Below are 25819 nucleotides of genomic sequence, written 5' to 3'. Positions count from 1 at the left end.
GTAGGGGACACAGGGGGTGAGGAGTTAGCACCTGACCACCGACCCTTGGTCTTACATGAGTTCCTAGTCTTGATTCTGAATATTTCAGGGGCACCTTTGGGAATCCGGGAGTTCCCTTTCCACTCCATCCCTCCCCTGAAACTTGCATCCCTTAGCTGAAAACCTACCAAGTTTTTTTTTTTTAAGGTAATTAAACACAGACAGAACTTAATGGAACCACTGCCCATCACATAACCAGAACTAAGAGATTTTTGAAAAGCAGGAGGTTCTTGGAAGTATTTGCTTCTATAAACAAACCCGTTCTGCCTACACTTGGAGCACTAGCGTGAGGCAGGTTTCTGAGAACCTCTACAGCTGGTTCCCCATGGCGTATCTGGTTTTGACTGATAATAAGCCCATGAACAGAGGTGCACCTGGAAAAAGGAAACCTCCTAATTGGCTTTGCCCCACTTGCCAGCGGCAGGAGTGATTAATTGCTTTCTCCAACTTTGTTACACAAGTTCTCTCAAGGGGCCCGGGGCCTGGGGCCTGGCCCGAAGCAGCCCACTGAAGCCAACATTTCTTTTGAAGTCTGCAGTTTTATCTGAAAAGTGCAGGCGAATGTTATTTTCTCCAGCATAACACATCCCTGTTTGTTTCAGTATGAAAATGTGTAAAATCACTTCCTGGTTAAATTGCTTAAATCTCTACTCCCCACTTTTTTTTTCCTAGCACCAACTTTTGGGTAAAAATGGAGTTCCAGGAGCAGCTTTGGGTATCTCATAACGCACTGCTGCTGTGTGCTCCTGGGGAGCCAGCCCCGGTGTGAAAGTGAATCAATCACTGGGGTGAGCCCAGCATTTCTCAAATGCCTCCCAGAACACACACACAGTGTCTGCACACCCTCCTCCATGCAGGGAGGGAGCTCACAGGAAGTGGAGAGGCTGGTGGTAAAAAGACTTTCCAACTGGAGAGCTCACCCCCAGGGCTTGGCACAGTTAAGGGGAGGGTGAGGATTAAATAGAAAGACGGTGTTTCTTAACTTGGGTATACAGCTTCTCCACGAGAATGTTTAAATTTTAAGTTTCCATTTTGATGATATTTTTATGTGAGGGATAGGCACAGTCTAGATAATCAATAATAATTCTGTTAGCCAGTGAACTGGGGTCCCAGGCTAGTACTTCCACTTTCATGGGCTAATGAGAAAAGAACCAAGTTTAATTTAATACATGTTTATGGACTGAATGTTTGTGCCCTGCCTCCATTTGTTGAAATCGAATCCTCAACGTGATGGTATTTGGACGTGGGGCCTCTGGGAGGTAATTAGGTCATCACATGAGATTAACACCCTTATAAGAAGAGGCCAGAAAGCTAGCTAGCTTGCTCTCTTTCTGCCATGTAAGAATACAGCGAGAGGTCAGCAGTCTGCAGCCCAGAAAAGGGTCCTCACCAGAACCCAACAGTCACCCTGGTCTCAGGCTTCCAGCCCCCAGAACCGTGAGAAGTAAATTTCTGTTGATTCTAAGCCAGCCAGTCTATAGCACTTTGTTGTAGCGGCCCGAATGGACTAAGACAATACCTAAGTGATGTGTTGACACCAAATGAGGGCTGCATGCACCACGACATGCTGCTTTAACAAAGGTTTTCCCAGTATCTCCATTAGAGATTGATGAGTTATCACAATATGCAGAATATATAGGCAGATTGACTCCAAAAAAAAACTTGCTCCAATGTGGTTGGCTCTATCCTTTCATTGTTAAGGCTGAAAAATGGAAGCAATTCAAGTGTCCCTCAGCAGATGAATGGATAAACACAATGTGGTATAAACAGACCATGGAATATTATTCAGCTTTAAAAAGGAGGAAAATTCCGACACGTGGTACAACATGGGTGAACCTCGAGGCCATTATGTTAAGTGAAGTGAGCCAGTCACAGAGAGACAAATACTGTATGATCCCACTTATGTGAGGTACCTAGAGTAGTCACACTCAGAGACGGAAAGTGGAATGGTGGTTGTCAGGGACCTGGTGGAGATGGGGGCATGGAGAGTTGTTTAATGGGTACAGAGTTTGACTTGAGGAAGACGAGTCAGTTCTAGAGATGGATGGTGGTGATTACTGCACAATGTGAATGTGCATAATGCCACTCAACTGTACACTTAAAAATGGTTGAAGTGTTAAATTTTATGTTACGTATATTTTAATACACACAAAATACAGTGAAAGTCATTTAGCAAATTCATGTTCACAGCAGCAAGGACGTGGCCTGGTTCTCAGATCTTCTCCAAGGACACGCAGTAGCTACTACCTGCTTCCCAAGATGTGAGCCATCTTGATCCTTCTAAGGGGTACTTTCACAGGGCTCCCCAAGTGAACAGTCTTCTTCATCTGCTTCTTCTTCTTCTTCTTCTTCTTTTTTTTTAATAATGAAGGTACTGGGGATTGAACCCAGGACCTCTTGCATGCTAAGCATGTGCTGTATCTCTGAGCTATGCCCTCCCCACAACAAGTGAACACTCTTATGGTCCCGTGATAAACACAGGGAGAAAAATCAGCAAATCTGCCGTTCTTGCAAACTGAAGACCAAGTTGGCCTGGTTAACTCTGCTGAAGGTAGTAACTAACACACAGCATCCAAGTCTGATTCCTCAGATGTACGCATCATTGGAGCAAAAACTCAATTTAATACAGTGAAATTGTGAATAACCATTAAATTCTAAGATCTATAGCAGCGTTTTCCAGAGTACGTTCTGGGGGACGTTCGTAAACTGTTACACAAAAAAGAGTTCTGTTGTGAAATACATCTTGGGACACTGGATTAAACAGGGTTTTTGTACTAAGCATCATTAATGCCGGATCCTCAGAGCGTGTTAGTGTGGGACACAGGTTCCAAGCAGAGGGGCTTGGAGAATTCTCATGCAAGCGTTTGCCAAATGGATCTGACCACACAGTGCTTTTTCATGATCATGTGAGGGACTGATGTTCCATAAACACACTGTGGAAAACTTCCACTTAGAGAAAAATAATAAAATAGGAGCTGAATATACACCAGGTCAGGGGGTCAGCAAACTATAACAGCCCTTGGGCTGAAACCATCCAGCGGCTTGTTTTTTTTCACAGAACTAGGGATGGTTTTTACATGTTCAAATGGTTCCATTTTAAATAGTTATGTAAGTCCTTGCATAACCTTCTGGTTTTGCCTTTTGGTTCCCAGAGCCCCAAATATTTACTATCTGACTCTTTAAGAAAAAGTTTGCCAACTCCTGTACTAGGCAATGAAAATATCTGAAGACAGTTAATTCTCTTTTACTCTTCATAGAAGTGATAATAATGATAATGTGCCGTTAGATGTGCCTACTATGTGCCAGGCAGGCATTATTGCCATTAACTGTCAGAGCAACTCTGTGGGAAAGGCAAGATGGTCCCCATTTTACAGATGAGAACGCTGAGTAGCAGAGAAGTAGTGTGTGTCAGAGCCAGAACTCAAACCCAGGTCTCACCCCAGTGCCCATCAATGTTCCTTTGTCAGTGGTTTACAAAGGAGGGTCCCTGCATCCCAGGGCGTGGCTAAGACAAGCCATTGGAGCGCAGTGAAAAATTAGATCTTTTCATTACATATATTTTTAGTTTATCCTTCACTTTAAATTTTGTATATATATTTTATTGTAACATATAATAATTATTATAGTAAATCTGCTAAAATTTGCCTTAGCTAGTAGCCAGTTGACAGTTTTGGAGGAGATTCATCAACTGCTCTCCTTTCTCCTCACCTGAGTTCAGAAGTCACTGAGAGAGACAGAGGGAGATGGGACCTGGGGAGCAAAATGTCACCTTTAATCTTGAGAGAGCCGTGGGAGAGTCTGGCTTAGGTGAGGTATGCAGCAGTCATGGGCTTCCTAAGGCTGAACTTCAGAAATAATCACGTTCATGGATCCAGTCACCAGCGCCCCTGAAAAGCATGGGACTCCTTGTGTGGGGCCCCCTCACCATGGAGTCTCCCACTGTCACGGGCAGTGGGGAATGGGTGCTCCCCACACAGGAGAGAGGGAGAGGCTGAGCTGTGCATGCCTGGTTCCTGCTCCCCTAAATGTCAGTTATCCAGACAATTCCTTCTTCTCCCCTAAGGAGACAGAGGGAGGGTGGGGGCGTTCTGCTAATGGAGCACCCTTCTTGTGGAAGGAAACACTAGGCATGCGGGGTCTGAGAATTTTCCACCTAACAATGTTGTACGTGATGTATCTGTTGAGTAACTCATGCATTTTACATAGTTATTACTGCATATGTGCTAAACATTTTTATTGACGGTACCCAGTGACAACCACTTGAAGGCCACTATTCTGTCCTCTACTGTACAAGCATGTGGCCAAGTTAGTTCCCCGCAGTTGAAAGAGAATCCTAGAACGTGGTTTATTGTAGGATATGGGCCTCCTGGATCTTAAGAGGAGATGAACCTGGGCTTTCCTAATTTGCATCTGAGTGAACACTGCCACGAACCTCCAGGCTCTAAAGGAAAACTTGTGTATGAGGTAGAACACACATTCCACTCCTGGAATCTGTTTTCTGAGCAGTTTCCTACTTGAGTGGCGATCTTGTCATGGGGAAACCCACTCAGAGAGCTCCAAGTGAGACCAACAACAAAGAGGAAACCTTCAAGTTCAAGTGCAGCTCCATTCCAAGAGGCATTTTGGACTCAGGACGCTGTGAATGTCAGCACTGACGCCTGGGCCGCAGTGAGGGGAGGAGTTATAGCCAGAACGAGGAGGAACCAGCTAAGGACTGTGGTTCGGAATTCAAGGTAGAGTCGAAACGTAAAATTTGACATTTCCAGAGTTTATTATGTGAAATGACTGCTCTTGCTAGATGCTCTGTGAATGGCTTCACAGACAAGTACATTGAGGAACCCAATACAAATAAAGCCCCTCTCAGGTAATCACACTGCATATTATTACACAAGGGGCTTCAAGAAGTCCTGCAAACAAACAAACAAACAAACAAACAAACAAACAAAAACAAACAAACAAAAAACCTGTTTAACTTTATTTCACCGAGCACTTCTCAAATTAACGTGTCCACAAAACGCTTATTTCAGACACTATGTATCGACATTTGTACTGGAGAACACACCTTGAAAAATGCTGAATAGAAAGATTATAGATTGGGGAGCTGTGATGGTCTATTAAAGAGGGAGCTATCCAAGGGCTTCCTCATAATAGCTGTGACAACGGGTAAACAGTCTCTCAGACTATTAATTTCTTCATCCATAAAGTGGGTATAATAATTCTTACCTAGAAGAATTGTAGTGAAGATCAAAGAGATAAAATCCATAAGGTAACCAGCCGATAGCGTGTAATTTGTGTTATCAGATCTTTCCCCCTTAATCACAGCATTGGGTTTTGGAAAGAGAAAGTAGTTCTTGAATATGATTTTGAATCCAGGAAATGATTACATCAGGATGAGACATGTGCCTTAATTAGCATTTGGGAGGAGGCACAGTATGGAGTGAAAAAGCCAGCTTTAGGACCAGACGCGCCACGCACTAGCTACGTGAGACCTTGGTCGAGTGTCTTCGCCTTTCTGAAAGTCAGCGCCTTCATATCCGGAGCATTTTGAGGATGAAACGAAAAGTGTGGGTAAACTGCCCTGCAGGCCTGGAACGGGACGCAGCAAATGCTCACAATAACAACAGTGACGTTGGTAGTAATAGTATGAAGCACCATTTTTGAACACTTACTGCGCCAGGCTAGGTGATGAGACTGGTCGTTTCTTAGAAGTGGTACCTACAGACCATTTCCTCACAGTGTACATTTTAAGGATGCAGAGTCTTGATTCCGACTTTCAGGGGATGCAGCCCTGGGATGGATGCTTTGACAAGCTCCCTGCCTAAATCTTACGGTCACTAAAACTTCAGAACAATTGATGGGAAGGCAGGGGTGGCAAGATGGTGAGGAGTCATACCTGGACCAGATGGACATGATCTAGAGAAGGAACGGATGTTAAAAACTCCGGACTGGGAGAAGAGCAGCCCCACGATGTGAGTCTGGGACCCCCTCAACGCACCATGACCCCCTAAGAGGAGTGGAGTGTTTGCCGGTGTGTGCACTGGCTCGTGCCTGGTGTGGCTTGCTGAAACAGTGGAGAGGGAGTGGTGAGTGTGCCAGTTCCAAGTGAGACCTGAAGGAAGGTAATGGGTAAAAGACCCCAGAGAGACGAAATAAGGTTTGACTCCTGACCGTGGTCCAGTTCCCATCCCATCCCATGAGGCTCAGGAGCCCCTGCACACCCGCCCTGGGAAACCCAGGCCGCTGTCAAGGCCAGCTGTATTCTGGTGCCTAAGCACTCTTGGTTTGGAAGATTTGCAAGAAAATGCTCCCAAGGCAGAGCCTAAACCTAATGATTTTTCCTTCCTATGGGAAAAGAGATTAACATATGAACGAAGATTATTCCTAAGTAAGGTGCACCAGAAGATCATTGCTTTAAACTGTTTCCTCTAAGCTGGGATGAACATTGTATCTAAATTTTCCCCTTTGAAGTTCTTCTGTTCAGGGATTCTGCTGGTTCTAGTCTTCTCTTCCTAGGAAGGCGGGGCTCATAGTGTCATTTTGTTTAAAGATTCACCTGGGACCAAGAAGACTCTACATAGGGAGTTGGTTTTGCCTTGGCTGTGCCCTTGGGAAAGTAATAAAACATCAGGCAACGCCTTCCACTTTCCAGGAGCTGACGTCTGAGGCAGTTCCCGTGGCCCAGCCACGGATGCACCCCACACCCTCCCGCCCATCGGTAGGCAAGGCCAGTTACGGGTTCAAGACTCTCTGGACATGTGACATTTTCTACCTTTAGGCACACAGCTGGGAAGATGTGGGAGACACCCAGCGAATACCAGCTTTCTCTTGGTTTCTGGACATTGTAGTTAAAAGAATTCAAGTGCACTTGGGCACAGAGAGAGGGGTCACCCCTATTTCTAGGCAATGTCCAAACAGGTCACATCTGCTCTTTGACTCCAAAATTCCAGACCAAGATGCCAGGGCACAGAGCCAGGCATCCTTTCTTCAGCCAAATAACATCCGTACACACTGCATCTTCACAATGAAGCTTGAAACCAGTCAAGCACTTTATTTAAAAAAAAAAAAAAAGAAAAAGAGATGTCTAATGGTAAAGTGGATAGTCTATACATGCTACAGCTAATTCATTGTTCACCATCCCTCCCCCCTCACATTATATAGCCTTGTATGTGTATGTGTGTGTGTCTATTAAGACAAAAAACATCGCCAAATCTGTCAGCTTGCCAAGGGTCTGAGGAGTGCTGAGACATCCAGGGATCACCCTAGAGAAGACACGAGGTTCTGGGGTGGTGCTCAGAGTCCACCGTTCCCGGAGAGATGTGAGAAATGACCCATTACTTGGTGGCTCCCTGCAGCAGGAAATGTGGGTTGCAGCCAAGGTGACCAGTTTGTTATCACCCCCATGAGAGTGAAAGGGGCCTTGTTAACAGTTATGTAGGCACAGTGGTGCAGACAGGCACACACTGGGGTGACACGTGGTTACCTTAGTCGTGTTAGAATTGCTTATCGCTGTAATAAGCCTGGTGGGGCCCACCTCCTCTTGCACGTTTATGCAAGACTTGAATGTGAAGGCTACTGGCTGCGGCACTGGGTTTGGCCTCTTCGGGGACAACAGAGTTGGAGTCCCTTGTCCCTGGTTGGAGCTTAGAAGGCCTACTTTGGAGTAGAGGATAAAAAAAGGAAAGAAGATGGACTGTTGAAACATGATAGGGGGTTGGTAACTTGGCAGGGTAGCACCAGACATTGCCCCACGGGGCTGGATGGTCAAGTCGGTGGCAGGGGCCCTCCACAGGGGGTCCGTGAGCAGACTGGTTATGGAGCCTCCTGGTTTGAACTCCATCATAACTCTGTGACCTTCACGGGTGGAGGTCCACCTGGGCGTGAGAAGCTCAGCCCAGTTAGGAGCACTTCCTCCAGGCTAGTGGAGGGCTCCCCGTACCCTCAGGCCTCAGCACAAGCCAGTTCCCCACTCGTGCAGACCACACGGTTTGACAACAGGTAGTCTTTGGTCTATGGTGCGGTATGGCTGTTTGCAGCAAGAGCCCTGAAGGATGCGCCTGGACAACCAAGGAGGGGGCAAGACTGCCGCGCATGACTCAGGCTGTCAGGTGTCCACCGTCACAGCCCAAAGTGGAGGGCAAGACTTCCCGGGAGCAGCCTGACCCAACACCTGGGTCAGACACAGCGAAAGGATGGGAGCCAGGCCCTGAATGTTCCCATCCTTGGTGCTGGCGCGTCGGCAGCTGAGGGCAGGAGCAATTTCTTCCTCACTCAGTGCTGTGTGCTTGGTACAGGCTGAGTAAATGCTAGACTGTTCGTCCCTCAGCTTAAGCCAAGGGCCTTCCAAACCTTGGGGAGATCTGGCATGTGTCTTGCAAGGTGGCAAATTTGCTTTTCTATGTTCAACCTGGTAAGGGAATCCCCAGTGGGCCCAGAAGTGTTTTAAGGCCAAGAAGTTGGAGGAGGCTCTGTGGAGGACGAACACCGTGGTTGCGAGAAGCCTGATGGGGCTTGAGCAACTCCTGGGCGGGGCAGGGCACTCAGAATGGTGCGAGCTGGAGCCCAGCTTCTCCCCACATCTCTTCTTCAGATAAGGATTTAACCCCACCAAACGGGCAAAGAAATTCCGAGTGAAAAACTTGAGCAAAGGCCTGTTTTATCAAGTGGTGGTCCTAAAACTGATTTTCCAAAGATCTGGTGCTCCCCCTAGCAGTAGGTCTGCCCTAAGTTGTAAGATTAGACAGTCATCACAAGCAAAGGACTAAAACCCACCCCTGCCTGCCTTTTTCAGGCCAGTGTTTGGCCTGTGACCTACTGACATGTGTGATCATGGGGCGAGGGGAGGAAAAACCAAAATTGGGCGGGGAGGGTGTAGCTCAGTGGTAGAGTACATGCTTAGCATGCACGAGGTCCTGGGTTCAGTCCCCAGTACCTCCGTTAAGAAAAAAAAAAAAAAAAAAAGAGGAAAAATTAATAAAAAAAAAAAGGAGAGAGGGTCACCTGCTTCTCTGGAAACGCCATGAATCTTTCACCACAGATGGCAGAGGAAAAGTCATGGTAACTGGGGAGAAAAAAAAGCCTGGATTCAAGTCTCAGCTTGGTCACTGTTTGGATGAAGCTGGGCACGGGACGTCATCCTCTGACCCTCAATTTTCTCACTACAGATCGGGGCTGACCCTATGCACCTCACAGGGTGGCTGTGAGGATGAAGTGAAGGGAGGGAGCGTGCTTAAGCACCGGTAACCTGCCCGGGGCTTGGCACGGGAGTTATTCCTATGACCCTGGACATTTTCCACGGCGCTGACTCCAGGGGACTTTGCATATACTCCGTCCACTGAATGATGGCTACACAGAATGATGGCTACAGTCCTGGATGGTGGAAAACTGAAATCCCCAGGCGAGGACAGCTGGGGAGAGCCACTGGGTATCAGGACCCCTCGCCTGCAGCTGTCTTGGGACATGCCATCACTGTGGCAAAAGGAGCTGGAGGGGAGTGCCCTCAGGTTACAGATGTGTCCTGAGGAAAGAATGGTGAACACAGAGAAGTGTGGCTTCAGTACCATCAGTCCATGTCAGAATAATAATAATAATCAAAAGGCTAATCCTTTCATTTGCAGGAAAACTTTCTGCCCAGAGAAAGGCAGAACCAGCCCATCCCCCCCAGCTGACACCAGGGGGGAGGGCATGAGGCCAAAGACAGGCCCCTTCAGTGGAACTTGCACACAAAAATCTAAGTTCTTCACAGCCAGGTGCGGAGTCACCCGCAGCCTGGTCTATGCCCAGCGCCTAGCACATAGTAGGCACTCACAAAATATTTGAAGAGGTCAGTGAAAGCAGAAAGAGAATCAGAAAAAAAAAAATCTAGAGTTCTGTCTTTCGAAATGTAGTCAAATCCTGCACGTCGGCTTCGCAAATGGTGTTTATGGCAAAGTGGGTCAAAACCTCAGGAAAACGTGCATTGGCGCTTCTTCCCAAGTGAGGACCTTGGAGAGTAGGCGGCCCTCTCCCAATCTCTGTTCTGCCCCAGCTGCGATCTGCCCACCCCCCTGCCCAGGTGCTGGACACAGGGCCAAGGGGCCAGCAGGGCGCTGTGAGGGCCCCTCAGGGTCTGTCCCATGATTCTCGGGACAATGGGATGTACTGACCTAAAGAAGGAAGGAATAAAGATGCTACTGTGGATCAGGGGAAGCTCTTTTTCTTATAGAAGCATCCAGAGCTCAAGTGGTAGTGAGGAGGGGTGGGGAAGGGAGAGCAGAAGAGGACTGTTGGCACAGAAAGAAATCTTTGGCACTGCAGGCAGACAGTGGGCATCCCCAGGAAAGCCAGCCTGGTGGTTCCAGAAGCAGGGCAGCAGGTGAACACTCTGCACCAGAGATCTCAGGGGCAGGACAGCGCCACTTCCTCTTGTCCTGCAGGGCAGGGTCGGGTGGGGTGCTGCCCTCTCACCCTGACCCCCGCCCAGGCAGCCTGGTCCACAGGCAAGAGCTCTGGGCTGGGAGCCAGAAGCCCTGGGTCCTGATCCTCGTTCTGCAGTGTGGCTGTGCCTCAGTGAACCACAGCTGTCAAAATGGAGGCAAGGGCTGCCCTGGGTTCCTTCCAGTGAGATCACGGAACGGGAGAATGCATGGGGAAAGGAAAAAAAAAAAAGGAAAAGAAAATCACTCTTCTAGTGCCAGAGGGGGCAGGAGGCAGCAGCAGAGGGACAGGAGGGGTCTGCCTGGCCCTTGGGTCCCCACTGCCTCACAGGGCTACCGCTTATTATGCTCAGTTTGCTGGAGATCCAGCTGCTGGCCCTTGAGCCACAGAGCCCCTCGAGGCTGGCACGTGAGACCACGTCGGTTCCCTCTGCTCCATCAGCTCTCTCCCCCAGGGGCACCAGCACAGGAGCAGGAAACAGGGCCCCGGGCATCCCCCTGCATGGAGCAGCCATACAGGGTCCAGGGCAGCCTTCAGTAGATGCTACGATGAGTCGGAGGGGTGGGGGGTGGGGGAGCAGCCCCGAGGCCCCCTCACGCACACCCCAGGGAAGCCAGTTTGCTACTTGCTCCTGGCAGCCAGCCAGCCAGCGTCTCCCTCTCCCCTGCCTGGCTTGCCTCTTAAGGGGGGAGGGCACAGGCATGGAAGTCAGGCCAGCCTGAATTCAAATCCCCTTTCCTCCTCTTCCCAGCTAGTGTGCCTTGAGCCCGAGTTTCCTCAGATATAAAACAGGTACAACATTATGAGAGGGTTGTTGTGAGGGTTCGACACGAATGTGAAGTGCCAAGTACAGTGTTTGGCATCTACTAGCTACTCAGCAAAGGGAAGCTCACAAGGGGCGTGGCTTGTGAATGGTCCCCTCATTTAAACACTGAGATTCTTGCTTTAGGTGGGCAGGAGTGAAAGGCCCCCTCAAGGTGGGCTGGGGATTCTCGTTTAAAAGCCCTGGGCTGGACCAGAGCCTGCAGCAGGGAAGTGAGGCATGCTTGGAGCTGGAACCACTCCTTTTGACCAGTGTCCCAGCACAGAAGATGGGAGGCAGGATGGTTGCGTGAACCACCAGGCCCACTCCTGGGGCAGCTGCATCTGGCTGAACCTGAGAGGCCCATGGGCCTGAGGCCTCGGGGAAGAGGACACCTCCCTGGGATCGGCAGTGGAGCCGACTTCTACAGGATGAAGTTCTTTCGGGGACCAGGCATTTTGGAAACGGAGGGAATCAAGTCTCTGGACATCAATGGACTGGGTGGGGTGCTGGGGGGGAATTCCTCGTACTCTGCCTGATCCAAACGACAAGAGACCCTTTCTGTAGTTTCTCCAGATGGTGGGTTCTAGTCCTGGAGGCCTTGGAGAGAAATGGTCCCGCTGCTGGGTGGCAACGCCACTAGCCTTAAGGCAGAGATGCTGAGTAAACAGAAAGGGGTGTGGCCTCTGAGCCTCCAGCAGATGCTGTGATGGGAAGGATCACTCTCCACCCAGGGGAGGGAAGAAACCACAGTATTCCAGTCTTCCATCCTTTGAAGCTGCGTGGAGGATGATAAGTTAAGAGGCATATTAAATACGTGGGTAAAGCCGGCAGGGACACGCAGGACCTCCAGGCAGGGCGAGAGGAGGCTACAGCTTCTTTCTGAGATAGTTGGAAGGAATCCACCCTTCCCAGGAGGGGGCCCCGCTCTGGACCTGGCAGAACCACCAGCCGCTGCTGTTCTTTTCCCGGACCTCGAACACCGTCCCCTCCTGGAAACTGCTGGTGTCATCGTCCCCTTCAAAGTTGGCCACGGCCACGTACAAAGAGTCCTTCGGGCCGTCGGCGTCGGGGAAGGGGGCGGCAGCCACTCTCTCCTTGTTTTCTCCCATCTTGCCCGTCATCCGTGGCCCCGGCCCACCTTTGCCTCGCATGTCATCTTGGCCCCCTGAGGAGTTGAGGAGAAAAGGTTTGGCTTTTGGAGGGACAAGCAGGGCCCGGCCTGGGGCAGGAGCTGCCTTGCCTTCGTTGGTCTCCCGCTGTGGCCCTCTGACCTCTGGAGGGGGCCCTCTGACCTCTGGAGGGAGCCCTCTGACCTCTGGAGGGGGCCTGGACGACAAGGTTTTCTTGGGGGGTGGTGGTCTGCGAGGTGGGACCACGGGTCTCTGCTGGGAAGCCTCTTGGAGGGGGACCGGCACATTCTTGGGCACAGGCTCTGCGGTCTTGGCTGGCCTCGGAGGAGCTCTGCAGGACACCTCCTTCGGGCTGAGCCCATCCTGTTTGCCTGTCCTGTCCTGGGCGCGGCCGGGCCCCTCCCCTGGGAGGAAGCTACGGCTGAAGGCCCCGTCCTGGCCTCCCACAGCCTGGTGGCTACTCTCTCCATCCAGCAAGGGTTTCTCTTGGGACTTGGCAGGCCTGAGCTTGCTCCTGAGGTTACAGATGTCCACTTGGTCTTCGCCCTGAGGTGGCTCTGTCCTGGGGGAAGGAGCTGGTTTTGGCCTAACCTGAGGTTTGGACTTCAAGAAGGGGTTCTGGGGGATGGCTTCCGGCTTCTCCTCCGGTGGGTCAGCTTTGGATTTGGAGATAGGTCGGAGGTTGGGCTTCTTCACTTCCTTGGCCAATACTTTGTGGCCACATTCCAGCCCCATCTCATTTTTCAGCTGGAACAACTTGCTCTTGTCAGCTTTGGGCTCTGGCTTCCTGCCGTCCCGGGCCGGCGGGGCGTGCTTGGCTGGAATCATTGGCAAGATCATGCCGGGAGGCTTGGGCGAAGAGCCCCTGAGCTGCTCCATCCTCTGCCGCTCCCGCTCCTGCAGCTCCCCTTCCGACTTGATGATGGATTCTTTCCGGGGAGGGAGGCTGGGCTTCTCCTCTGGGTCGGGGTCCGAGATCTCCTCGTAGCCTGCGCAAGAGGACATGTCTGAAGATGCCTTCCTCAGGACCTCCTTACCGCCCTTCCAGTCTTTGGACCACGGCATCCCTGAGTCCACAGCACCATGCGGGGCATCGGGCAGGGGCCGGGAGGGGCCGACGGCTTCACTGCCCGTGCTGTTCTCCATCGCTGATGCGTCCCCCAGCCGGAGCTGCGCCACCTCGTTGGGCAAGGGAGCCAGGAAGTTGGGTCTCGAGGCATTGCTCGTCTTCTTGTACTTGTCAATGAAGGTCGCCGGGGCCCAGCCTTCCTTATCTTCAATCTGAATGTACCACCAGCCACTCAAGTTCTTCTCGATCACCTGGAAGGGAGGGCAGAGGAAAGCTCGTAGTTAAGTACAATGTCAGGGCGAGTGGTCTGGGAGAACCCACACGCAGCTGGGGTTCTAGAAGCAGGGATTTTGTACTTGGTAGATTCCCAGACAACGTCTATGGTGGACCATCTATGGAGACCGCTGTGCACCAGAAACATCTTACATGGGGGGAGGTTCTTGTATATTTTGGATTTTCTGAAAAGCAGTCCCTGAGATGAGAACTTGTACCTAATTTGAGAGATGATTTCAGGAAGCCCAAGTGAGGAAGTGGGGAAAGGGAGAGCCAGCGAGGAGGAGGTTAATGCTCTGGGCCACTGGGAATTAATCCACCAGGAACCGTCTGAGAAACTGTGCAGAATCAGAACTGCCCCACTGCAAGTGGGGACATTTATCTCCTGACTCCTAAATCCCCCCACTCCGGGACATTAATTCTCCCCTTTTCTGGGTGGTGTCCTCAGGCAGGCTTAGGAGGTGGGAATCAGTTAAGGGGGGTCAGGATGCAGGGCAGGCCACCAGCAGCGTCTGCTCAATTTCTAAAGAAGTTCAAGGCAAACCCTCAGCACAGCCAAAACCAGTCCTGATTGGTGCTCTTTAGGTTGAGCAACGAAGTTGCTGGCTGGCCACGCTGTGTGAAAAGCATGCAGAATGTGGGAACCACATTCAGCGCGTGCTGAGACACAGGGGAACTGACGCTGAAGGAGGTAAAACAAACTGTCAGCTCATCTACCCTCTGGGATATCCACCCGTTGGGTGGAACAGTGGGTGGGAACACTTATGACACTTAAGATCTTATGTTTCCCATCTCCTTTCTGTTTAGTACCATATGGCTGAATTCACATGGGTGAAAGGCACACATGTTGTACGTTATGGGCTGAACTGAGTTCCTCCAAAATCATATGCTGAAGCCCTAACCTTTGTATCTTAGACCACGACTGTATTCGGAGACAGATCCTTTTCAGAGGTAAATAGGTTAAAATGGGGTTATTAGGGTGGACCTTAATCCAATGACTGCTGTCCTTACAAGAAAAGGAGATTAGGACACATAGAACTTACAGAATGAGGGATGGGCATGGATCAAGGCAGGGAGGGAGATGGCAGCCAAGGAGCGAGGCCTCAGGAGAAAACAAACCTGCTAATACCTTGAGCTTGGACTTCTAGCCTCCAGAACATGAGAAAATACATCTCTGTTGTTTAAACCACCCAGTCTGTGGTCTTTTGTGATGGCAGCCTGAGCAAACTAACACCCAGCAACACCCCAGCAGGCTCTGTGCACAGAAGAGCTGATTAATGATTACAACGGCGCTATGAGATGGGGATGGTCATCCCATTGCACAGATGCAGAACTGAGCCTCAGGAGAGCGGAGGAAGTCGCAGAGGGTCACGTGGAACGTCAGTGGTGGATGGAGGCGGGGATCAAAGGCAGGCTGGTGGGCTCCAGAGCCCCAGCCTTAATCACTCCCCGGCCCTGCCCCAGAAAAGGGGGCGCTGTGTGGGGAGGAGCTGTGCTGGAGGTGGAGAGAAAGTGGGAGGGGCAGAGGCTGCACGGGTGTTTCTGCTGCTGTGCTCTGCTGCCCAGATCAGAGATGAAAGGCAGCCACAGACCCAGCGCAGGAGCACAGGGGGAGCCTGCAGAAGCCACACCACAAACCGGGGAGGGTGGTAAGAACAGCAACGCCCTCGTGCGGGGTGTCCGTGATAACCACAGACCACACTTGCAGCAGCACTTGGTAAATGCTGAAAGGCAAATGTTACCTGTTAGGATTCAACGATAGTGGAGATGACTGAGAAAGCAGGATGCACGTGGCAAGCGTGCACTTAACACGTCCCCCTGGAGTCTCTCCAGCAAAGGGTACTGATAAATGGGAGCCCTTTCCGTGTGGGTGACCAGCATCTTATCAACACGTGGTAGCTCTGGTAACAGGTAAAGGCAATTCTGGGCACATGAGTCATTCGTGCATCTGTAAATTCAACAACTCTAACGCCAAGGACGTATGTGAGCAAATGAATATAGAACAGTAATTAAAATGAGATACATCCGTGAGGATTTGCCAAGCTTACACTCTACTATATCCTTATGGCAGAAGTTCTAAACATTTGTGTTCTTGTTTTTTGTTTTGGGGGAGGTAATTAGGTATTTATTTACTTGGATGGAGGCACTGGGGATTGAACCCAGGACCTTGTGCATGCTAGATGCACGCTCTACCACTGAGCTACACCCTCCCCTTAAACATCTGTGTTCTTAATTATGATGTATGAGAGTTTCATTTATTAGAAGATAAAAGCTATTACAAATACAGGCATATCTCGTTTCATTGTGCTTTACTTTATGGTGCTATGCAGATACTGTTTTTTTTCCTTTTTTTCTTTTCTTTTCTTTTCTTTTTTTTTTTTTTTTTACAGATTGTGGGTCTGTGGCAACCCTGCACTGAGCAAGTCTACTGGTGCCATTTTTTTCAATAGCATTTGCTCACTTCCTGGCTCTATGTCACATTTCGGTAATTCTCACAATATTTTAAACTTTTTCATTGTTATCACACGAGCAATGGTGATCTGTGATCAGTGATCTTTGATGTTACTGTTGCAAAAAGATTACGACTGGCTGAAAGTTCAGATGATGGTTAGCATTTTTTAGCAAATTAAGTATCTTTTAATTGAGGTCTGCATTTTTTTTTTAGACATAATGCAACTGCACACTTAGTAGACTATAGTATAGTGTAAACATCACTGTTACATACACTAGGAAGCCAAAACATTCATGTGGCTTGCTTTATTGTGATAGTGGCTTTATAGTGGTGGTCTGGGTCTGAGGTTGGTCTGTACAAGCAAATGCAAAAATCACAAGAACGGAGATGAAAGAAAAGAAACTGGGCTGATCTGGGTTCAAAGCCCATCTCCACCACTTACTAGCTATGTAACCATGGACATTTACCTAACCTCTCTTTGCCTCAGGTACATCTGTAAAATGGGCTGAAGGTACAGACCTCTTGGGCTTCTGTGGAGCTCAGTTATCAAGGATGTAAGGTACTTGGCACAGAGAGGTGCCTGTACCATCATCATCACCATCATTAGTACAACATGTTGTGAAGATACATACACTAGGCAAGGAACTAAGGTATTCCTTGCAGCTCCACTGCCAGAATGTTGTGGTTCCATTAATGAACTTTGAAGGCTAAGATGATGCTAATCCAGGAAGCAAAACTGGAGAAGGAAACAGAGGATACAGGATTTATCATAAGGACACTTGGTTAAAGCAAAAACTTTAGGAGCAACTACACCTTCAAGCCACCACGAGCAGAACCAATGCCGACATCATAGAACAATAAGGCAGATACGTTTCAAGGATGGGTTATATCTGTCCTTCCTGGAAAAGAATGCTGGTATGTGAGCTATTTATTGGCTTAGCTTTAGCAAAAACAGACAAAAGCCAGAAACAAGAAAGGGGAATGGTTTTCATTCAAGTTGGGGTAGTGTCTGGGAGGGAGACTCCTCAACATTTCCAGAAAACCCCAGGGAACTATTCACTCCTCACCGCACACAGAGTCAGCCCTCAGCTTCAGTGCCTCATCTATGATACCCTGAGCTGCCCTCGGTAGATTTCGGAAGGTTCTGAGCCAGGGAGTGGAGGTGCTTATCAGCAAACGTCCTGTTTGCCAGCATGACCAAACAGTGGTGTGCATTTGTACAAAATGTTGCAAACTCAGCATCTTAAAGGAGAAGGTTTCATGTTTGTTAACACTCTTGGAGGAATTAAAAAAAAAAAACCTTTATAATATGCAAGCCAGACTTCTGGTTTCAAGATGGGAGATGGAGTGAACAGCAGTTTCCCCTTAATGCAATAAATCCAGGAAACAAAAAATGAATACAAAGCCAAGCTCAGAAGGTGGAAAGGGAGGAGTTAGTGGACCAGAAATTGTGAGGAGTCACTGATGGGCAGAAGCTGCTGAGGTGGGCCATGGCCCCAGTCTGCTGCAGGGGGTTCTGCTGCAGGAGGTGATGGCAGTGCTGAGGCCCCTCAGACTTTGAGGGGGTAGAACCTGGGACTAGAGAGGTCCAGGGGCAAGAAATAGAGGATTAACTGGGATAACATGGCAGAAACAGCCAGGCTGGTTGACTCCTCTATGCCCTTTATCCCATACCTGCAGGGCAGGCAGAGTAAACTAGTGATTGCTCACAAGTGAAAACAGGGAAAGAGTGAGCCTGGGTCTCAGAGACACAACACTGCTCAGTGGCTGGCTCAGCAGTCCCCCATCTGGCACTGAAACCAGTGGGAACCGACCAGCTTCCTGTGTACACTTCCCTTCCGGACTGCCTGACTATCCGCTGCCTCTTCTTCTATAGCCCAAGACAAGTACTAACATCATGAAAAGAGCTGAAATAAATACCGACACCATTGCAAAGGAATTACAATTAAGGAAAGAGATAATGAACAATAATATATCTAATATCCTTAGATGGAGATAGAAGGACATCAGACTCATGAAAGAACAGGCTATTATGAAACAAGAACAGGGAGCTATGAAAAAGAATCAGTAAGAGCCTTGGAAATAAAAATGGTAATAGTTGAAATAAAATAAGCAACAGACTGAATTGTTAAAGAGAAAACTGATGGGCTAAAAGATGGAGCAAAATGCTCTAGGAATGCAGTACAAAGGAATGAAGACAGAAAATACGAAAGAAAAGTTAAGAGTCAGGGAGAACAGGGAAAGAAGTTCCCATTTTTGTTTAATAACTGTTTCAGAAGTAAAGAATAAAAAGAGGGAAGAGAATCAATATTTAAAGTAGGAAATTTTCTAGGAAGACCTTCTGAGTCCTTAGATTGAAAAGACCCATTGCAGGCTGAGCAGGATAAAGAGAAACATACCTAGACGTGGTTCAGTGAAATTTTGGTATTCTAAAGACAGTGAGGAACTTCTGAGAGAATCAGAGAAATGACAGACAATAAAAAAGTATTATGTACAGAAAGGAGGGTCTGCCTTTAGTTAAGGACTGAGATACATGGCCCCATAGAAGCTAACAAAGGTAGGGAAGAGACACTAATATGAATCAGGGAAGGCTCCCCAGAGGGAGCAGGTATTTAAAGAATGAGTTGGATTTTGATACGCCAAATTCGGTTCAGAAAATGACCTTGAGTGCCTTCCATGCAAAGGCAGGTGGAGGGCTAGGAGCTGGGTTAAAGGCAGAGAGAGCAAGAGAGGTGGGGAAGGGCCAGCTGGACCAGTGGGGTTCAGAGGAAAGCAGTGAAAATAAGGCTGAACAGCAGTGGTAGGAGGAACAGCCCTTGATGTGGAAAGATGTTAAGAAATAGACATATGTTTCATGTCAGAATAATGTACATGTTTTGCAACAGCAAAACGAGGGAATGGTGCACAGAATTATCTTGGAGCATAAGCAAGATGTCTCGTGAGTCTCTCTGTGGATTGAAGTTAGAACAGATTGGGAGGAAAAAAAAGAGAAGAGCAGATAAAAAGCCTTTTAGAGCCTTGGAGGTATTTCCACTGTCCCCTCAGTTTCTCTGTGAGGATGGAGATTTGTATTTTATAAAAATTACTTAGAGAAGCTTCAGCTTAGATTCTTTAAACACTGCTGCAGACAGCCCTCCTTTTGTCTGCATGGATTTGAAGGACACTTGGCTGGAGGAGAAGTTTCTGGAAATGCTTGGGCAGAAATGGTGGTGAGGCCCAGGATGCACCTTCAGGAAGCCACCGCCTCCTGGGCTCACTGGGCAGCTGCCCTGGGATGCGAGGGGAAGAGAGAGAGACAGGCAGGAAGTGTCAGGGATGGAGGGAAAATGACGGGTACATTGGAGGCTTGGAGAATTGACTACAGACCCTCAGGACTCATGCTCTGGCTCAGTAACCATTCATTTACTCCTTCCTTCCCTCATTCATCCAAACGTTCACTCATAAAAGAATGGCTCAATGAGCACCCTCTGGGGACCAGCTCCAATGCCAGGGTTAGGGGCAAGAATGAAGAAGAAAACAGTCCCTAGTTTTCTAGGTATTAAGTAGGAGGCCAGTGCGGAGACAGATTTTCACTGATTCAACAACATTTTTTGCAAACCTACCAAGTGCCAGGCACTGCGCTTGCTGTGAGGATATGGGAGTGAAAAACAGATCTGGTCTCTACCCTCCTGAAATCCCCAAATATTCGCCAGATAAATAACAGGCTGTCAATACCCTTGGTTCTAATCTGGAGACAGACATAGGTTCAAATCCTGACTCTGCCACCTCCTTTTTAAAAAAAGATTCTTTTTTCCCCCCCTTTCTAACGCAGAGGCTGACTTTTTTTTTTTCAATTTATTTTAATTTTTTTTTTAGGTTTACTAATTAATTATTTTTTTAGTGGAGATACAGGGGATTGAGCCCAGGACCTCGTGCATGCTGAGCACACACTCTACCACTGAGCTATACCCTCCCCCCCCACCCGTTTTCTGAGCCACAGCTTCCCCACCTGAAAAATGGGGATGGTCACAGTCCTGCCTCACAAGAGCAAATGATTTCAAGATACTGCTTACGACAAGGGTCAGCACCTAACTGCTATCCCAGGGCTTTCCTGGAAACATTGGGAACACTGGCAAGCTCTAATCCTATGAGAAAGAAAAGAGACATGAAGGGGGAGAAAGGATCTGTGCGGGCCTTTATGCAGGCAACAGAGCAGACAAGCCAAGGCATGGGGCGCAAAGGACAAAGGAAAGGCAAGCAGGGAAGTAGGAAGTGATACAAACAGAACACAAGCCAGGGGGAGGGTACAGCTCAGTGGCAGAGTGCATACTAGCACGCACAGGGTCCTGGGTTCAATCCCCAGTGCCTCCACTAAAAATATAAGTAAATACGTAAACCTAATTACCCCCCACATCCCCCCCACCAAAAGGAGAAGAATTAAAAAAAAAAAAAGCCAGTCATAAAAGACCACATAGGGTATGATTCCACGCATGTGAAATATGCAAAACAGGCTAATTTAGGGAGACAGAAAGTAGATTTGTGGTTGCTGAGGGCTGGGGCAGGGGGCTGAGAGGGGCTGAGGGGAAATGGGGAGTGACTGCTAACGTGTACAGCTGGGTGATGAAATGTTCTAACATCTACTGTGGTGGTGGCTGTGTGACTCTGTAACGATACACCTTAAATCAGTGAATTGTATATGGTATCAGAATTATATCTCAGTATAGCTGCTACAATTAAAAAAAAAAAAAAAGGAATATAGAAGTAGGAGGCGGTGCCTAGAATCAGGAATCACAAGTAGGCAAAAGGGACATCAGGTCCACTCACCTCGACCTTCAGGCCCGCCTGGAAGCTGATGCCATCGGGGATGGTTGTCTGGAACTCGGCAATGGTGTAGTACTCCTCCTCCACTTGGGGCGGGATGGGAGGCTTAGGCAGGTTGAGGCCTCGGGGCTGGTGCAATTAAACGCAGTGTTAAACCCAATAAAAGTCCATTCCTGTGGTGCTGAATGGGGGGAGGTGCTAAGGGACTGGGGCACACAGTCAACCTTGAGGTGGCACTGGTGGACCCATTTGGATGCTAAGGGACAAAACAAAGGGGATCGCTCAGATCGTGGTCTCCCAGACGGGTCACTGGCCCTTCAGTGTCAGGATGAGAAAAAACATGGGGCATTTGGCGACAATCAGGAAAATCTGGGGCAAGATGATACGCTCTGAACTTAAGAAGCAACAAGGGTTGTGAGAAGAACACAGGTCTGCAAGTCAGACCTGTCTGTGTGACTCTGGGCAAACCCCTTCCCCGTCGGAAGCCTCAGTTTCATCTCCTGCAGAATGGGGCTGCTAACGGTGGGGTCACCGTGAGCATTCAATGAGTTAACGTAGTGATGCAGCAAGCAGCACACGGCCTGGCCCCCACCAGGTGCTCAATAAATGGTGGACGTTAAAAAAAGAAGGCCCGTTTTTCAAAGGACTACTTAGAAGGGCACCTAAAGAATTAAAAATGGAGTATGAAAGTAAAGTATCAGAATGGCGCCAACATGAAAGTTTTGCTTCGTCCACCTTTGGTTTCAAATTACCTTTTTGAGAAGCCAGATCTAAGGAGACAACGCAGAGGGGGCTCAGGACGCACAGAGCACAGCCCGAGGCCTGTCGCAAAGCCATGGGCAAACTGTTTCACCTCCCTGGACCTCGGTCCTCCCACCTGTTAGCGGGATGAGCTTCGCAAGGCTGCTGTGTGGACAGGAAAGAGGGCGTCCTTGGAAAGGGCGAGGGGAGTGTGGGGGGCCAGTTTCAGGTTGGGGGCTGGCTCCCCAGTTGCAAGGGTCCACTTACTATGGTCATATCCCGGCGAGGAGGGGGTCTCTGCCGCATCTTAGGGGATCCTATAAAGAGATGAGACCTTATTACATGCAGGTGCAGAATACCACACATAAAGTTGTTAGAGGTGGTCCCCAGGAAAGATCTATTCTCTCCTGCAGGAGATGAGGCAGAGCGCTGCACAGGTGTCAGTGAGCGGCTACGACCCTTCCCGTGGGAAGAGCCGAACCCAGAAGGGGCTGTTCAGACTCAGCTCAGGACTCTACCAGCGAGGGGATGGGGCCGAGTCCGGGAGTGATGGAGAGCTTTCCAGGGAAGGCAGCAAGTGTAGGCTTCAGGAGCGCACAGACTTAGGACATAACAAGTTATGTGACTCTGAGCCACGCGGTCCTCTTCTGGAGGAGGGGATGGATGCCTGCCTCGTGGGGGAAGCGGTGGAGATCAAAGTGAACAATACCGGTGAGGCTCTTGGCATGGGGCCCGCACGCATTAATATGAGAGACTCAAGAAGTTCACTGACCATAAACGCCACTTGAAACAGCTGGAGAAAAGCCCAGTAAGGGGCAAGTGACTTCATCCTTGTGGCTAGTTTTCTGTCCTTTCCTAACAGAGTCCTTCTGCCCTGCACGGGGTCACATGCTTGAGCTTGAGTCCGTGGTATGCAGCAGACAGCAGTAATGAACCCTACTCTCAGGTGGGCGGGGAACATTACATGGTAAAATATATATGATGAGACTTTGGAAAACAAGATGGGCAAAGAACTATCTTTGGAGTAAACCCAACACAAAGTCTACTTTTTGTTCCTCTGGCTCAGAAATGAGGCTCTGCAGAGAGAGCACGGGCCCGTGAGTCAGAGGGGCCTGGGTTCAAGTCCTGGCCCCGCCGTTTACTAGCGAGGCCGCCTTGGACAAACTACTTTATCTCCTTGTTTTGTAATCTGTGAAACAAAAGGAGCAAGTCCTTCAAAATCTGTTATGAGGAGTCCAGTATAAGACTCCTGGCTCATAGTAGGAGTTTGAGAAAGAGGAGCTATTGTGAACACTATGAGACAGTGGGAAAAACATAGTCTGGTGTAGGGAAGCCATGTCTCCCGGCTCAGGTTCTGCAACTTGCTGGTGCAATGATCTGGAGCAAGTTACCTGCGGTTTGTGAGCCTGCTTTCTCATCTCAAGGATGGTGGGCAGCTGGGCTGCTGTGAGGATGAGGGACAACCCGAGAGGAGTTCTGGGCAGAGCCTGGCACGCAGTGGATGCTCAACTGCTGGGAGCTTGGGTGGGTGCCACTTACTCTGTTTGATGTCAGCGTCGGGCGCCGGGCGGCCGTCAAAGCGGCCGTCGAACCTCTGATTGTTGAGCAGCTCCTTCTCCCGGCCCACCGAGTTCTGCTGCCGGGAGACTCCGTCCAGCTCGAGGACGCCCGCGTGCGCAGGGGAGCCGGGGCCCAGCTTCGGGGGTAAGGGCTCCCCGCTGCTCTTCTTCAGGTAGGAGGCTGGGGCCCAGCCCTCTTTGCCCTGGTGCCTGGGAGGAGGAGGAAGGATGCTGGTCAGGCTGCTCCGCCCAGCCTGTGGGAAGAAGCCGCAGTCCTACTGTGAATCATGGCAGGAACAATGGGTGACAAGTGAACAGGGCCAGAGGCTGGCTTCCTGCTCCTGATGAACACTAAACCCTCAGCTTGGAGTTCAAGGCCTCTCCAGCGTGGCCTCTCTGGCCTTAGCAAACATCATGGCAAATATTTGCCAGCACCTCACTCGTCTGGACCACAAAACAGATGCCCTCGCCTTTAGAGGATACACCGAATGGGCTGGAGATGATACACTGTAGGGCCCAATCTCTTGTCAAGAATCACTTTAAGAACTAAATAGCGCTGCCTTTCAGTAAAAAAAGGGTCCTTTGTAACTGGAGCAAATTTATAAGGAGACAGAAAATCTGCAGAGCTTGGAGTCTATCAGTCTTAAAATATCTTCTGAGAAGGACTAAATCTTGGGCTAACTGCAGAACACCAGGCTACACAGCATCCAGGCACTCACTACGAGACAGTCCATCATTTCGGGGCACAAAGCTGTGAGCAGGGAGGCAACACTTGCGGTGCTGAGTGGGCTTCGGGGTTGGAAGGTACAGGTTCAAATCCTGGCTCTGTCACTCCCTGGCTTCAGTCAAACCTTTGGATGACTGCCACCCTCACTGACCTTCCACTGTAACCTCAGGAGGGGGCCTGAGCCCAGGCAAGCCACCCGATTTCCAGAGCCACTGAGTTTGGGGATAATTTCTTATGCAGCAAGATAATACATCCACTGGAGATAGGTGAGCCACCATTGTTAGTACTCCTGCTTCAGACCTCAGTTCTGAGCCCCCCTCCCCTCCCTCAGATGCCAAGCAGCTCTCTTCTGTGCTCCAAAGTGCCCTGTACATCCCTCCAACACATCACTCAGCACCCTGCCCTGTACTTGTGCCTGACTCTGTCTTCTGTGCCTGTGAGCTACTTTGTCTTTCTCATGTTGACTCCCCAGCTTTCAGAAAAGAGCTTACCCCAGAGCAGATTCTTGGTGTGCGTTTGCTGGATACATGAAAAATGAATGAAGCACTACACACTCGGCCCCACGTGAGTGGCCCCAGTGTGTCCTGCCTCGCATCACATTGCAGAAACCAGATGGCAGGGACCTCAGGCTTTCTCTTTTGCCTTCATTTCCTGAGGTTCCAGCCTGCCGAGCAGGGTAACCCGAAAGGGGGGGTTCCTGGAACTGTGATTACTAAAGCTGGCAAAGTCCCAGGCAGAGCAGGACGAGGTGGCCTCCCTACCTACCTATGGGGTTTTGATTTCATCACATAGGTGGAAGTGCTATGACAAAGTGTTTAGAATGCTGGGCTCCACTGGACTCCGAGAGATGACGGCAGTGATCAGAGTTAGGGGTTACAGTTACAGGGTTACAGACGGGCTACGGTCCACGGGGTGGTACGCATCCTGTCGCTCCCAGAGCGGGGCTGGAGTGGGAAATCACTCACACAGGGCAGCTCTGTCGCTTGTTACAAGACACATCTGGAGGTGGAGACCAGTCTTGCTCCATGGGGTTACTGCTCTCTGTGATTCAGTGTTTAGAGAAGCTTCTGCTTATTACAGACTTTTGGAGAGGGATACGGGTAGGGAAGGAAGCCAAACTGCACAGAGCAGAAGCATCCTTTTATGGCTCAGGCTGAAACCTCCCCTCCCCTGCAACTGTTTACGGAAACCCACCCAGCTGCAGGGGGTACCTGATCTTCCACCAGCCTTCCAGGTTTTTCTGGATGACCTCCACCATGGCGCCTCTCTCCAGATTCATTTCATCTTGGTCACGGGCTGTGTATGGGTAGATGACTGTGTACTTCTCCTCTGTGGGGACAAAGGGATGCGGGGGTGAGTCAAGGACACTGAGAGTCCCAGAATACTGACGGCCAAGACTGTGATCCGTGAGATGCCCTTGCAGGGAAGGGTTTCCTCCAGAGACTTCTGTGCATGCCCCCTGCCCTCCACCCTCACTTAGCCCTGGATGACCCTGTGCAAGCAGCCACAGGACAAAGGACAGATCTCAATCCAAAATCCCTCAGCATCACATATTCGTCCTCACCTTCCTCAAATCTTTGCTTCAAGGTCACCTTCCTTGACCCTGCCTTATACAATATCCAGACATATCTTTAACAAGGTGTGTCTTCCAGACCCATGGCACCCCCTTTACCCCTTTATTTTTCCTCCTTACCAGGAATTACCTTCTAATCATCATTTACTTATCTCTTATGTTTCACATCTGTTTCCCCTGCTAGAATATGAACTCCAGGAAGGCAGGGGTTTCAATCTATCTTGTTCATCCCTCTGTC

At 49.5% G+C, this 25819-nt stretch overlaps 1 protein-coding gene across 1 annotated transcript in view; it reads right to left on the bottom strand.

Annotated features, from left to right (window-relative positions):
- Positions 1-7054: 7054 nt before the first annotated feature.
- Positions 7055-25819, bottom strand: part of SH3PXD2B (SH3 and PX domains 2B) — a 99262-nt gene continuing 80497 nt past the window's right edge. The window contains exons 9-13 of the mRNA XM_032465093.1: positions 25220-25337; positions 23262-23491; positions 21990-22039; positions 20985-21110; positions 7055-13707 (exon numbers count right to left, since the gene is read on the bottom strand). Of these exons, the coding sequence (XP_032320984.1) occupies positions 12124-13707; positions 20985-21110; positions 21990-22039; positions 23262-23491; positions 25220-25337 (2108 nt within the window). The 3' untranslated portion in view covers positions 7055-12123. The remainder of the gene's footprint in view (positions 13708-20984; positions 21111-21989; positions 22040-23261; positions 23492-25219; positions 25338-25819) is intronic.

The sequence above is a fragment of the Camelus ferus genome, chromosome 22, assembly GCF_009834535.1.
Source record: "Camelus ferus isolate YT-003-E chromosome 22, BCGSAC_Cfer_1.0, whole genome shotgun sequence".
NCBI classification, from domain to species: domain Eukaryota; kingdom Metazoa; phylum Chordata; class Mammalia; order Artiodactyla; family Camelidae; genus Camelus; species Camelus ferus.
This window is presented reverse-complemented; position numbering and strand designations above follow the sequence as displayed.